This window comes from Neoarius graeffei, chromosome 22 (assembly GCF_027579695.1).
Source record: "Neoarius graeffei isolate fNeoGra1 chromosome 22, fNeoGra1.pri, whole genome shotgun sequence".
NCBI lineage: Eukaryota > Metazoa > Chordata > Actinopteri > Siluriformes > Ariidae > Neoarius > Neoarius graeffei.
The window spans coordinates 11239232-11255233 of record NC_083590.1 but is presented as its reverse complement, the minus strand read 5'-3'; the positions used below and the strand labels follow the sequence as shown (position 1 = coordinate 11255233).

Below are 16002 nucleotides of genomic sequence, written 5' to 3'. Positions count from 1 at the left end.
AAAACTGTGATCTTAAACTGTAATAATTGGAGCCCAGGTCTCACCATGTCTTCTTATTTCACCCTGTCACACAGACACGCCCCAGAATCTCCTGCTGTAAATGAATTCCAGAAAAAGTTCAGATTAAATCTGATGAAGAAGTTTCAGTGTTTAAATGGAGTGATAATAAAGCAGGAAAACCGAGTGCTCCTGAATGAGATCTACACAGAGCTCTACATCACAGAGGGAGACAGTGGAGACGTCAATAAAGAACATGAGGTGAGACAGATCGAGGCAGCGTCCAGGAGAAAAACAACAGAGGAAACACCAATCAAATGCAACGACATCTTTAAGCCCTTATCTGAAGAAGACGAACCCATCAGAACTGTAGTGACAAAGGGAGTGGCTGGTATCGGAAAAACAGTCTCTGTGCAGAAGTTCATTGTGGACTGGGCTGAAGGGAAAGCAAATCAGGACGTCCCCCTCATATTTCCACTTCCTTTCAGAGAGCTGAATCTGATGAAGGACCAAAAACTGAGTCTGATGGAGCTCCTTCATGTCTGTTTTAAAGAAACAAAAGAAACAGAAATGTCCAGGTTGGAAAAGGTTCTGTTCATTTTTGATGGATTGGACGAGTGTCGTTTCCCTCTGGATTTCCGGAACACAGTGAGAGTGTGTGATGTAACTGAATCAGCATCAGTGCGTGTGCTGCTGATAAACCTGATCAAAGGGAATCTGCTTCCCTCTGCTCTCATCTGGATCACCTCCCGACCAGCAGCAGCTGATCAAATCCCCTCTGAGTATGTCCATCGAGTCACAGAGATACAAGGATTCAATGACCCCCAGAAGGAGGAGTACTTCAGGAAGAGGATCAATGATCAGAGCCTGGCTGAGAACATCATCACACACCTGAAGTCATTAAGAAGCCTCTACATCATGTGTCACATCCCAGTCTTCTGCTGGATTTCAGCTGCTGTTCTTGAGAGAATGTTGGGTGAAGCAGAGAGTGGAGAGATCCCCAAGACTCTGACTCAAATGTACACACACTTCCTCATCATCCAGACAAACATCATCAGTGGAAAGTACTCAAAGAAGCAGGAGAGTGATGAAGAAATGCTGCTCAAACTGGGAAAACTGGCTTTTGAGCAGCTGGAGAAAGGCAACCTGATCTTCTATGAGGAAGACCTGAGAGTGTGTGGCATTGATGTGACAGAAGCAGCAGTGTACTCAGGTGTGTGTACGCAGATCTTCAGAGAGGAGGTTGGGCTTCACCAGAGTAAAGTGTACTGCTTTATTCATCTGAGCGTTCAGGAACATCTCGCAGCTCTGTATGTGCATCTGACCTTCATGAAGGAAAAGAGAAATGTTCTTGTTCAGATTCAGTGCTTTAAGACAATTTCAGATGTACACAGGAGTGCTGTAGTTCTGACCTTTAAAAGTCAGACTGGACATCTGGATCTGTTCCTCCGCTTTCTTCTGGGTCTCTCACTGGAGTCCAATCAGAAACTCTTACATGCCTTAGTAACACAGACAGGAAGTAGCTCCCAGAGCAAAGAGGAAACAGTTCATTACATTACGGAGATGATCAGTGAAGATGATCTTCCTGCAGAAAAATGCATCAATCTGTTCCACTGTCTGAATGAACTGGGTGACGATTCTCTAGTGGAGGAAATCCAACGCTACCTGAAATCTGGAAAACAAAGTGAACTCTCTCCTTCACAGTGGTCTGCTCTGGTGTTTGTGTTACTGACTTCAGCACAGGAGCTGGAGGAGTTTGACCTGAGTAAATATACCAGTACAGAGAAGATACCAGATTGGGTTCTTGTGAAGGTGATGCCTGTGATTGCAGCATCCAGAAAAGCCGTGTAAGTAAAGCTGAATAGAACTGTTCTACTGTTCCACTGTTAGAAAGAGAGAAACTGAAAGCACTTTGACAGAAACGCACTTTGGGATGGTTTGAGTTTCAGGTGATCCAGAGTGTGTTAATACAAATAGATCAGTCGATAAATGAGGGGAAAACAGTTGCATGTAGAATTGAATAAAACTGAAGTTCAGCTATTAAATAAGTGGAAACCAGTTGATGCCATTTAAGGAGAAAAACATTTACGTCTCACATTCTGCCATTTTGTCCCAAGAAGCTGTGAGCTGAAGATGGAAGTGACGGCCGGCTAACTCGACTCACAAACGCCACCTTTCCAAAAATAAAGCAAATAATCAAACAGAACTTTTATACTCCTAGTTTATTTACAATTTACACCACTAGTGCAGGCTCCAGTGTCCAATAAATGAGGTGTTTTTGTTTTTTCCCTTCTGTACAAAACCTTCACTGAGTGTAATGTGAATAATTTTTTTTTTTCTCTTCACATGTCTCCACATTAAATGTGTGTTCTCGCTGAAATGTAATGATGCAGACACTGGGCCTGTAGAACCATGTGGAGTTTGCAGTAAAACAAAATTATAATTCCAAAAAACTTTATTGTGACCTGATAAAAGGTTTTATTCAAAACAGCTTTTCACAGAGAACTCATTAGAAACACCGTTCTTATTTATTTTTATTACATCATAACATAAATTAATTACATGCTAATTATTCTGTTGTTGTAATGTCCTGACATCTTTTATAAATTGTAATTTTTTCTGTTGTGCTGACCTTCTCACAGCTTTTATTCTTTTTCATGCTGTAGCTCTTTGATGGATTTATTTGTCTCTGAAACAAAAACCTCTGTCTCAAATTTCAGTGGCCTTTCTGGGAGAGGTCGTTACCCCCCACACACAGGGAAAGTTAGACAGGGAGAGACAACACACAGAGTGTAAGGGGAAGAACATGTCAACACACACACACAGTTAGCCAGTGAGCTCCTCATGAGCATCTCCATAAAACCCCTTCAGCTGTGATCATTTCCGTCGCTCACTAATTAGAGAACAAATCAAATGTCTGATCTGTTCAGATAAATATGACTCTGCCTCGAACTCTGCCTGCTTCATCTAAACCTGACTTTTGAAACTCTTTTCCTTTCTCCTCTTATAAATATTTTAGATCAGACTCTTATTTCCCGATTTGGTGATCAGATTTGATGTTGCGTGTTTATCCCATGTGTCAGTGACGACGTGTGCAGCAGAAAACTCAAATCCGAACAGCTCGAACTGTGAATTACTGTTACAGCATTTCAGTGTATTGTCGACTCGGAGTTTGTACTTTTGTCATTTATGAAAATGAAATGGTGCAGTGAAAGATTTGAGGACCTGTTTGATCATTTGTGTGAGTTTATTATGTATTATTTTATTTCCTTCAGGATCAGGTATGATACGATTAAAGGGAGAAGCGCTAAAGCTCTGGTCTCAGTGCTCAACTCAGAAACCTCCAGTCTGAGAGAACTGCATCTGACTGTGAAGACACTGGATCTGACTGGGAATAAACTAGAAGACTCAGGAGTGAAGCGTCTCTGTGCTGGACTGGAGAATCCTCACTGTGAAGTGGAGACACTGGGGTAAGATCATCTCTCTGAGAGTCACATGACCTGCTCCTCAGTAAGACACATTCTCTAATAGTGAGACTGAAGCAGAGGTTTTAGGTTCATCATCAGTGTCCTGAGGAGGAAGATTGTTTCTGTTCACTGCACACTGATGATTTGTCACAGAGTCTTTGGGTCAGATGGACGTATGTGAGAAGCTGCAGCACAAAACGGGACTTAATCCGACTGCAATGTGTCTGAAATTTATTACTTTACTTTAGAAATTAATGAAAATGAATTATCACCAGAATAAAAAATGTTGCCAGCTGACCAGCTCAGATTTGTTTCCTACTTTTTAAACAAAGTCACTATTCCCAATAAATAGTGTGTAAAATTCCAGGCTTGTATCTGCATTAGTTTCTGAGATATCCATACATGAAAATCCCTCACCTTTCGGCAAAATTCGCCGTTTTGAAACCAAAATGGGTGACCTACGTGAATCGTGTAGATCCGATGAGAAAAAAAATTGGGGGGGGGGGGTGTTTGATATTGACCCAAAGGGCAAGGAGGTCGCTTCGCACCCATAGACAGTTCGTGCCGGTTTGCACCTCCTCCTCCTGCTTTGATATTGACGCCATAGCGACGAGTACATCTCGCTGCGAAGGGCAAGCAGCATCATTTTGCGCCTCTTCTCCTGCTGGCCAGAGCGTGCACACATCAGTCAGAGTGCAGACCAGACCGCTGGAAGCTGGATTGAGTCATCGGACTGAATTTCCTACTTTTTTCAAACTTTCCTGATCGCTATCAAAACAAACAAAACTTCCGGCTTGATTACGTCAGCATTCGAAAGAGGGCACGTGCGTCTTTTGACAATCCCTGTGTCCGAAATTGCTCGCTACTCACTATAGAGGGATTTCACTGACGTCACCCGAAACCGGAAGTAAACAGACCCTGCGCCATATTGGAAGACCAACAAACTCGTGATTAGGGGGAAATAATGGCAGTGGTATGTGAGCCCACGAGAATAAAGTGGAGTGGCAAACGACTTAAACAAATCTGAGCTGTTTTATTTATGATTTATTGGCCCAACAGTAGACTTGAAAGAAACCTGTGGATATAATGGATAAGTCTGTGCATGATCTGTGGACACTTTGAGGTAAGCAAACGCAAGAAATTCAGATTTAAAACATGCTAAATTGGCCCCAAGTTGATAACTGTATGAGGAGCAAGCCTCCCAGACTTCTACAATTTAATAATAATAATAATAATAATAATCATAATTTAGGATGGTTTGGGGCTTGCTCTCCCTCCTATTATATAAATAAAGCATAGTTGTTGTGTAGGCATATATCATAAATACATATGTATAATTTGGATAAATTAACCTAAATTATGGATACCTTAATAGTAACAAAATTATTAATTTTTCAACTGAAAAGATGTATTATTAAAAGATATCAACAAGATTACCTTGGCCATAACTATGTGTAGGTTATTCTTAACAACAGCTGTAATATCACGAACCAAGCCACTAACAACATAATTGTAAGCCTGTAGCCCTTTGTAGGCTTTCAAGTCATCAGCAGTGTAGGCACTGGGTGTAAACAACAAATAGTTTACAATGTCTCGGTAGCAACCAGATGGCAGAATTGGTGTCAGGTCCTCCTTATGTTTCCATTCTCCCTTGCCCCGAGTCTTATCATATGGGTCAAACCCATCAATCACAGCCAGTTTCTCCACATACCGTGCCCTTTCTGCAGCTGGTAATGTACTCACATAACCAGAATTATCAGCCATCGTGTCACTTCACTCTCGCTCGTAGTTTGTTTTATATTGTGAGGTATGTATGTATGTATGTATGTATGTACTTGAGGTCTTCCAGTATGGCGCCCTAACAAAATCTCACGGTACGGTGACGTCACGCGGTAGCCCTCTATATAGGGCACTGTATAGTGGAGACGCCATTTTGTAGTGCTGTCCGTGCTGAAAGAAATCAAATTAAAAGTCTCAAATTTGATTTACTAAAAGACAGCAGCAAAGAAGAAAGTATTCAGCCTTCATTTAAAAAGAACTGAAAGCTGCAGGTACTTCCATATCTTGGCAGGCTGAGTGGTATGCTGGGGCACCTCTTGCCAGCAGACCAGGATATCCAGAGGGAACTTGTGCAGTTCAGTGTTGACCTGACCATCCCCAGCTTCAAGGAGGGAGAGAGCATCGTGGAGTGGTGGGGTCATGTCTTCGACAAACCAGACAAGTACCCCTCCCTGGGTGCACTGGTTAAGTGTTGCCTCTCCATCTTTCATGGACCTAGAGTCGAGTCCTCATTTAGTCTGATGAATGATGTAATTGATCAGAGGAGTGACAACATGAATGTGGAAACATTTAATGCAATACAGACGGTCAAGTACACGCTGATGTCCAGGGGGAAGACAGCTATGCAGCTGTTTAGAAGGGAGGACGTGAAGTTTGGGGAAGTGGACAGAACATTGTGCAAGAACATTAACTCTGCAGCAGCCACATACAAACACCAGCAGAGGGTGAACAAGGAGGAAAAGCAGCAGAGCAAGTATGGCTCTCAAGCAACTTGCAGTGCTCAGCAGGCCAAGAAACAGACTGCTGAAAGAGAGAAGCGGGCAAGGCTGAAACATGTGGCAACTCGGCGAAAACGGGCCATGGAGACACTGGTGGTCCAGGCAAATAAAAGGAAAAAATTATCACTATTCCTTGTGTGTTCTCCACTTTCTTCGTTCTATTATTCACATTTTTTTCCAGGGCATAATTTCACTATAACTACATGTATTTGAATTTGTATTTGTACTGTATGTCCTTGTGCAAATGTCAATACAGTATACTTAGTAAGGAGGCTATAATATTTATTCTGGGGGAGGACCCCCCAAACAAAATAAAACAACACCAGAACCCACGTCACCACTCGCACACCCTTCTCACCTTTTTCACCCCTGACCCGTTTTCATGCCTCGATATCAAGGCTTTTAACAGGCAGCGTGGCTCAAATTTTACTGTAAAAACAAGTGCGACAGAAAAACATTAAAGTTCCATTCATCATTCTTTCCCTTCTAGTTGCATGAAGTTTTCAGGGATGGTGTGGAATGTCGAGTTTAACTGTGAGAGATATAAAATTTATTTTTTAACATTGAACCCAGGACCCCCCTAAATCCAACCAGGACGTGGATGATTTTTTTTTTTTTGCTCCTCCACAGTATGTTGATGAAATTAAATAATGAAGATGAGCTCAAAGTGCAGACCTTCAGCTTTATTTTGAGGGAACCTGCATCCAGATTGGGGGATATCAGGATGCAGGCACTTACAGATGTATGTGCAGGGGAGAGTGGGGAACGCAGACTGGCAAACAAATCCAAAATGCTAGAAGAAATCGAAGTCGAGGGACAGGCAGGGGTCGATTGATGGATCGGAAGACAGAGTAATAAGGTCTAGAGTAATGAGACAATAACGAGGGTCGAGAACACGATAAGGCAGGCAGAATAACAAGGCTTAGTATGACGGGTAAGACACTGAACGATACTTCACATGGAGTGAAATTGGGAGAGGTGTTTTATATAGCGTGGGCTGATTTAACCAGGAAATGCGTGGCAGGTGTAATTAATAGACAGGCGATAGAGGGCGCTGTGGTTCTTGGGTGTTGTAGTTCAGATCAGCCATGTTTGTAGTCTGACTGGAAGTGGCGCTGTCTATCGCGTGACTGACAGGCAGAGGTGGGCAGTAACCAAGTAAATTTACTTGAGTACTTAAGTACACTTTTTGAGTATCTGTACTTGAATTTTTGTTTTTTGAAACTTATGACTTTAACTTCACTACATTTGAAAGACAAATATTGTACTTTTCACTCCACTACATTTCTGTCAAGGTCCTCATTACTCGTTACTATGAAGCAGTTTAGAAAGTGGATATTTTTTCTTTTCTAAAACGCGATTGTTTTTTTTCGCAGGTGACACTGAGACAGCCGATCAGTAATCACTAGGGTCACGTCCATAGACTATAAAATCAAGTTCAATTTCTCCGCAGCGTTATTTGAACACGATCAGTTGATGGCAGAATGGAAGGAGGCGGTTCTTCTGGGGAAAGGAATAAAGATTTGTTTCATTTTAAATGTTTGCTTTGTTTGCCTAAAACGAACCACATTATGGCCTCCAAAAACCTCAGGGTCCAACCTGCAGAAGCATATGTAAACGTATGTAAACATTTTATTCCAAGAGAAAGCTTGTAATGAAGTTGTCTGTGCTTTTAGAGCTAGTGATAATGTTGCAATAGTGATGCAGTCTGGTTAGTCAAATGACTTTCTATGGATTTGCCCGCCAAGTTGCCATAGCCTTGTTCACGGCTAACGCGAACACACAGCTGGTTAACTTGCACACTTAGTTAACATGTAAAAACACAATTATGCTAACATAACTTATCTGAAGTCCTTTCAGAAATATGTTTAGCATGATTTTGCCAAATAAATAGAATGTAGAAATCTTTCTTTTCTAGTAGCGTTAGCTACCCAATATGATTTCGAGTTTGAAAAGAGTTTGCTAGCATGTCAGGTAGAGTTTGGCTGACTAGCTAACTTAACATTAAACCACCATGATGACCCAGCATGTGTTCATTTTGTGAATTCACATTTCTGTCTTTGGTAACGTTAACGTTGTAGCTTTTGTGACCTTGCATAATTACTATAGCTACTACGTGTTTTTTACCAGTAGCTAAAGAGAGAACCTAGTGAGCATCTTATTGATGATTCTGCTTGGTTGTAAGTTGTTTCATTTTGTAACGTTCTACCAGGTGTTTATTCTCCAGGTTCTACGAGTTAGTCAGTAAATCCAGTCGGTTGCTTCAGAGGCATTAGGTTTTTGTCAGCGTTGTGACAATAATACAACAATGCATTGACAGAAAATGTACTTCAGTATTTTTAAAAGCAAATACTTCAGTACTTTCAGTAAAAATTTGACTGGACAACTTTCACTTGCATCGGAGTAACATTTGACCAGTGGGATCTGTACTTTGACTTCAGTAATGCAGTTGGGTATTTTGTCCACCTCTGCTGACAGGTGACTGGTGTTGAAATTACAGCACTGTTTATATGTGCTCCCTCTTTTTTGAGGGATGAAAAAGTAATTAGACAAATGAACATCGTCATAAATTACACTATTTTTATTCCTCCGACACTGGGAGGTGAAACCGGTATGTTTTCGGGTTTTCTGTCCATTTTTTCTGAAACTCTTGTTCGCACGCTGTCTCAAGAACGAGTGGCTGAATGTTTGTAGGATTTATATGGAATAATCATTGTTTACTTCTCTGATTCTACAATAATATAAATCTATAGTGTTCTATAAATGCACTCTGTCGACTCTGGAGAAACAAGTTTATTGCCCCTGTGTAGTGCACTATAAGTCTAGTAGAGAACCATCTGAGATTCAGTCTCTCTCTCTCTCTCTCTCTCTCTCTCTCTCTCTCTCTGATTAAAGTTCATGGTCTCTCTGCTGTTCTCTGTTCAGCTTCAGCTGCTGATGAAAGTGTGAAAATTAGCTAATTAGCTAACCCTGGTATAGAAGCTACTCTATGCATGGTCCCCTGATGGTTTAATATCGCACACAACAGAGGAGAGAAACTCAATATAACACTCAGTATTATCATTATTAATTACACTGTTAATGAGAATAAACAGGTGATATTAAATCCTCATGACATTCTGAATAATAAAATTGATTTTACACTCATCTTTAAAGTAAGAATTAAACCAAGATGAAAATCTGTTGATGAAGTGTGTGTCATTGTGTCTCTGCAGGTTGCGGGGTTGTGGTGTCTCAGATGAAGGCTGTGCTGCTCTGAGTTCAGCTCTGAGATCAAACCCCTCACACCTGAGACACCTGGATCTGTCCTATAATAATAAGCTGAGAGACTCAGGAGTGAAGCGTCTCTGTGCTGGACTGGAGAATCCTCACTGTAAACTGGAGACACTGGGGTAAAATCATCTCTCTGAGAGTCACATGACCTGCTCCTCAGTAAGACACATTCTCTAATAGTGAGACTGAAGCAGAGGTTTTAGGTTCATCATCAGTGTCCTGAGGAGGAAGATTGTTTCTGTTCACTGCACACTGATGATTTGTCACAGAGTCTTTGGGTCAGATGGACGTATGTGAGAAGCTGCAGCACAAAACAGGACTTGATCCGACTGCAATGTGTCTGAACTCACTGTGAAATTTACTACAACACTGTAACTAATCACACAAACTGCACCTGAGACTCAAACTAACTGCCCTCTGTGTGAGCTGCAGTTACATGGTGGAAATGATCTCAGGAATATAGAATTTGAAACTAAAATGAGAAGTGAATGCCAGAGAACTGATGGGGTAACAAAATAAATAGATTTTAAAAATTGACTTTTCAGTAAAAACCATGAAAAAAGTACAAGAAAAAAACCCACAATAATCATTGTTTATTTTCAGTAATTCAGTGAGTTATTACAGTAATAAACAGTTGTAGTAATAATAATCTAATAGCAGGGGCGGAGCTAAAGGGGGTGGGCGGGGCAATTGCCCCTGGGCCTTGGGCCTTCCCCCTAGCTGTACAGGGCCCCACCCTTTGACATTCAAGCCCTCCCAATAAATGTACCTTACGTGATTTCATTGGAAATTCCTTGAAACCTACAAGTTTTCACATGATTACAGACTAGTTGACTGATATATCTCTCATTTTTGCTACACGTTCTTATCATGGTTTAAAAAAATAAAATAAAAAAACCCTGTTAAATCAGGATAGTTGAGGCTTTTCTTGGATTCCAGAGAACTGTGAACGCATCCGCTTCTGAACTAGAGGGCCGAATTATTAGCTGCATTGAAGGGAATGGCTTAGATCTCTCCAGATGCCGTGGACAGGGTTATGACGGCGCAGCAACCATGAGCGGAATTTATTCTGGTGTTCAAGTGAGAATAGCGGAGTGGGAGCCCCTTGCTTTGTACGTGCACTGTGTGGCTCATTGTCTGAATTTGGTACTGAATGATTCTGTCAAAACTATCCCCGAGATTAGACAGTTTTATGATGTGGTTGCCAACAGTGTTAAGAGATGGGCATTACTTGGCGATTTATTGAGCCCAGAGAGCAGGGACATAACCTTGAAATGCCTCTGCCCAACCCGCTGGTCCTCCCGCTACGATGCGCTTGTTGTGTTAAAGTACAGATATGGAGACGTCATTAAAGCGCTCGACAAGCTCTCACAAGTGAGAAAACGAATGAACGAGATGAGGCAGATGCACTTAAAAAGGCCATTACTAAATTTCAGTTCATATTTTTAATCAGCCTTCAGACAAAGATTTTGGAGTGCACTAATGCCATCTCAAAGTTACTGCAGGAGAAGACCATTGATCTCCTCAAAGTGTCTGCATTATTGCAGAATGCTGTATGAACTCTACAGGAGCACATGGAGCAGTTTGATAAGGCAAAGGCTTCCACTCTGGCATTGGCTGTGAAATGGGGCAGTCAAACGCAATTTGTAGCCACCAGGTTGAAAAAAGTGAAGTGCCACTCTGATCACCTTAGCGAAGACGGTCGGCTTTCCGATGCAGAGCATTATTTTCGGGTGAATGTGTTCTATGCATGCCTTGATGTAATCATTCAGCAGCTGTCACAAAGGTTTGTCAGTTTAAATCGGACTGCTCATTTGTTTGAGGCTATTCATCCAAATACGCTCCAGCATGCCAAGGACTAGGAGCTATACGAAGTGGCCCGTCGACTGTGTGATCACTGTAGTCGGGATATTGATTCCAGCTTTCTTGGTCAACTAGTGTCATTTAGGGCTTGTTTCAAGGAGCAGATAGCGAGACACACATCTCTGCTTAGCCTGGCCAGGTTGCTGGTAGTAGATCATCCAGCAGTAACTTCTACATTTAGTGAGGTGTGCATGGCCTTCTTGCTTTTTCTCACTCTCCCCGTCTCAGTTGCGACAGCAGAGCGCTCTTTCTCCAAATTAAAATTGATAATTTATCTCAGGAGCACAATGGGTCAAAAGAGACTCTGTGGATTGACCATTTTATCAATTGAGAATTGTTGTGTTCTGTGCCACTAGATGGCGCACTATGGTAATGAGGATTGGGGGGGAAGTAAGAGAAGAAGAGACCGGATGTAGAGTTGATATAAGCCTACGCGCTGTATACATGTGTTTTGTATCTGCTCCCGTTAAGTTCTGAAGTAAACGTAATGGACGGAATACCAAGCCTCTTCATTGACTACAATAACTTAAATTAACTACAAGAAAATGTAACAAATTGGCGACGAGGTTGCTTTTGCTGTTTACTGTAAGAAGATGGCTTTTACATCGATGCCATTTCCTCCACCTTTCCTGCCATGCCCTAGTGAACCGCCAATTCCGCTCATCACATGGAAGAAAATGTTCCAGAACTACCTACTTGTCGTCGATGCGACGGGGGATAAATGGCCAGAGGTGAGGAAAAAGGCACTTTTGCTGCATAGTCTTGGAGTTGAGGGCCAGAGACTATTTTACACACTGCCTAATCCAGGTACGACAATGGACGAAGCCCTTAGGGCCTTGGAAGCACACTTTAACCCAAAGAGAAATACTGTTGTTGAAAGACATGCATTTAGAAAGAGAATTCAAGCTCAAGATGAAAGCATTCTACAATATCTTGCCGCGCTAAGAGACTTGGCTACTACATGCGAGTTTGGAAACAAAGAGGATGAAACGTTGCATGACCAATTGATGGAACACGTTGCTAGTCAGCGCATATGAGAACATTTGCTACTAGAAACCGACTTAACGTTGGAAAAAGCAGTTACCCTTGCTACACAAATTGAAGCTGCCTTGATGCAGGCAAAGTCAATATCTGCCATGGCCCCAGTCAACGCCGTGCATACTAAATCCACAGAGGGCAAGAATCGTCCGCGCCACCCTCGCCCTAAGAAACAGCCCGCTGCTTCCAATGCAGGACATGCTGCTGCCTCTCCATCTTCACGTTCATGCTACCGCTGTGGCTCTGATAAACACATGGCAAACCACAAGTCCTGCCCTGCTGCCACAGCCAAATGCAACAATTGCCAAAAGACTGGACATTTCTCACGTGTTTGCCGCTCTGCACAGAAGCAGACACATCACGTTGATGTAGTTGACTTACTTGAAATTCAGATACTGTACCTGAATGATGCTGTCACAGCTGACAGAATTCAGTGTACTGCCAAAGTTAAGACGTTGTCTGCCACTGCTTCTGTCGAGTTCATTGTGGACTCAGGCTCCTCAGTTTCCATTATACCAAAATCACTGTACGATGCTAAATTTAGTCATGATACACTGCAACCCCCTACTGCCAATCTAGTTACTTATTCACGATCTCCAATTCCTGTGCTGGGATGCCTACCTGTCCTTGTGTCACATAATGATGCCTCCTGCTCTACTCAGCTGTTTGTTGTTGAATCAGGGACTGCACTGCTTGGCATGGATCTCATCAGAGGACTTGAACTGTGTGTCAATGGCTCTACGATACAGGAAGTACACAGGCCTACTGCAACTGCTCCTGTGATGGATCTGTCCACCACACCGCCACTGCCATCGGGCTATGGCTGCGCAAAACAGTTCGTGCACAAAGTGAAGGTCTCGAGTACAGTTACCCCTGTGAGACAGAAACTGCGTCGCTTGCCACTCTCCGTCAGAGACGCGGTGAGTAAGGAGATAGACAGACTCCTTAAAGAAGGGATAATAGAGAAAATCAATGCCTCACCGTGGGTGTCCCCCATTGTGGTCATCCAGAAAAAGTCGGGAGGTATTCGAATGTGCGTTGACTTACGAGAGCCGAATAAGGCTGTTGTTACAGATAGCTACCCCCTTCCACACATTGATGAGCTGCTGTCACGTCTCAAGGATGCAACTGTCTTTTCTATGATAGATTTAGAAGCCGCATACTTCCAACTGCCCTTACACGAAGAGAGTCGTGATCTGACCGTTTTCATCACGCACGAAGGGTTGTTCAGTTTTTGTCGAGTTCCATATGGTTTAGCCTCAGCCCCTTCTGCATTCCAAAAGATGTTGGCTACTATAGGACAGGGCTTGCCCAATGTAGCTAATTATTTGGATGATATCATATTATGGGGGAAAACACGAGCTGATCATGATGCCACTCTTGCCTCTGTCCTACAACGCTTACAGGAGGCAGGTCTACAGCTGAACAAAGACAAATGTCAGTTTAATAAGTCCACTTTGCACTTCCTTGGACACACAGTTACACCCCAAAGCATCCAACCAACTGACGACCATCTCTCCGCAATCATGAACGCACCCCCTCCTTCGGATGCTCCAACACTGCGATCCTTCCTGGGACTGTTATCCTGGTATAACAAATTCATTCCAAACTTCTCCACAGTCGTTGAACCACTGCGCGCTTGCATCCGTCAGGATAAAGAGTTCACCTGGACCAAAGAGGCTCAGCACAGCTTCGAGACTGCCAAACAGTTGCTGATAGACAGTCCAGCTCTTGCTTTAGTCGATCCTGACTTGCCTACCATAGTGTCAACTGATACGTCCAACTATGGATTAGGTGCTGTCCTCAACCAGATGCATGGCCAGACAGAGCGTGTTGTTGCCTTTGCCTCGAGAATGTTGTCATCTGCTGAATGCAAGTACTCGACGATAGAAAAGGAAGCTCTGGGCCGTGGAAAAGCGGAGAATTTACCTCTGGGGGCGGAAGTTCACCTTGCGTACAGACCATCAAGCACTGACCACCCTGCTGACTTCAAAGGGAACTGACCGCGCAGGTATGAGAATTGTGCGATGGGCTGCATGTCTACTTTGCTTTACCTATGACGTGATCTACAGACCTGGCTCTCAAAACAGCACTGCAGACTGTTTGTCACGCATACCGCTCCCTGCCGTTGTGGATGGCTGCATGGACTCTGAGCCAGAGTTCGTTGCAATGCTGTCAATGACAGCTGTGTCACCCACTGACTTTGCGTCTGTATCTGCTGCTTGCCCTGAACTTGCTGCCCTGCGCTCACAAATTGAAAAAGGCTGGCCACGCTCTTCCTCTATGCTTCCTGACACTGTTTGCCCTTACTTTCGCTTGTGAGACGAGTTCAGTGTGCAAAATGACTACGTGTTCAGAGGCACTCGCCTTGTTGCTCCACTCTCCCTACACAACACATTAGTCAGTTTGGCGCACGGGGGTCACCAAGGAATAGTTAGGACGAAACCGAGACTACGTGACTTATACTGGTGGTCGAGCATGGATGAGCAAGTTAACAGACAAGTCAAGGGGTGCCAGTTGTGCCAGTCATGCGACAAAACTGCTACACCTGCAGCTGCCCCACTACAGCCGGTGCCGTTTCCGTCTCAGCCATGGGAAAAGTTGGCTATGGACATAGTCGGGCCGATGGAAGTTGCTCCATAGGACTGCAGGTATGCGATCACCTTGACTGATTACCACAGTAAATGGCCAGCGGTGGCTTTCACTGCCTCTATTACGTCTGACGATGTCATAACCTTCCTCACATCAGTCTTCAGCAGATTTGGAAATCCTCGTAGCATAGTGACAGATAACGGAACTCAATTCACATCTGCTGAGTTTGCAGAATTTCTGAAATCCAGAGACATACAGCACATACGCACATCTGTTTACCACCCTGCTGCAAATGGCGCTATTGAGCGTTTCCACCGAGTGCTTAAAAGCTGCATTCAGTCTGCCATCCTAGAGAAGAAGCCCTGGAAAAAGACTGTCAATGACTTCCTTCAAGTCTATCGCTCTACTTCCCATTCTACAACTGGGACGTCTCCATTTGAATTACTCTTCGGGAGGAAGATGCGCACTCGCCTCAACATTCTGCCACTAGCGCCTTCAAAGGATACTGCTGCCCAGTCACAGAGAGTTACAGCTCAACAGGAAAAGATGAAAACTTACACGGACGCCGGACGAGGTGCGCGCTGTCCTACTTTCAACGAGGGAGACAGCGTGCGTGTTCGGAAACCAATGCAGGTGCCAAAAGCACACCCGAGGTTCACCGAGCCAATGCAAATTCAAAGGAAGGTCAGTCCTGCGACTTACCTGCTACAGGACGGGAAGAAGTGGCACGCCTCTCGTTTAACAACGTCCAGTGCTCCTGCAAGGCCGGTTCATACAGACTTTCCTGTGACTGACATGCCTGAAGAGCCGCCTACAGTTGAACCAGCTGCTCCTCATGAACATCCAGTTCCAGCCATGGAGGTGCCAGCGCATGTGAGACGACCACCACGCTGGCTGGAGGACTTTGTTGAATAAATATCCTTTACAGTTAATGTTGAAATTTACTGCCTAATTGAAGAGATACTTTTTGTTGATTTATGCTTAAGTTTAATGCAGAGATACATTTAGTTCTAGTTTATAAATTACTGGTATACTCTTTAGAAATGTCATGCATTTACTTGTGTGTGTTACCTGAGGTTATTACGTATATAGCCTGATTAACGTGGATGTTCAATTCTTAAGTAAGAGGGGAATATGTTGTGTTCTGTGGCACTAGATGGCGCACTATGGTAATGAGGATTGGGGGGGGAAGTAAGAGAAGAAGAGACCGGATG

General features: G+C 43.4%; 1 protein-coding gene across 7 annotated transcripts in view; it reads left to right on the top strand.

The window, feature by feature from the left end:
- Positions 1-16002, top strand: part of LOC132870622 (NACHT, LRR and PYD domains-containing protein 12-like) — a 327744-nt gene that overhangs the window by 89024 nt on the left and 222718 nt on the right. For 2 of the 7 annotated variants that reach the window (XM_060904350.1, XM_060904349.1), the window contains 3 exons: positions 75-1844; positions 3273-3467; positions 9238-9414. The exons of 3 other annotated variants lie outside the window; for them this stretch is intronic. In XM_060904350.1, the coding sequence (XP_060760333.1) occupies positions 75-1844; positions 3273-3467; positions 9238-9414 (2142 nt within the window). Of the gene's footprint in view, positions 1-74; positions 1845-3272; positions 3468-5535; positions 6396-9237; positions 9415-16002 lie in introns of those variants that run through there. 2 more of the 7 variants (XM_060904351.1, XM_060904354.1) reach the window with 2 other exon arrangements.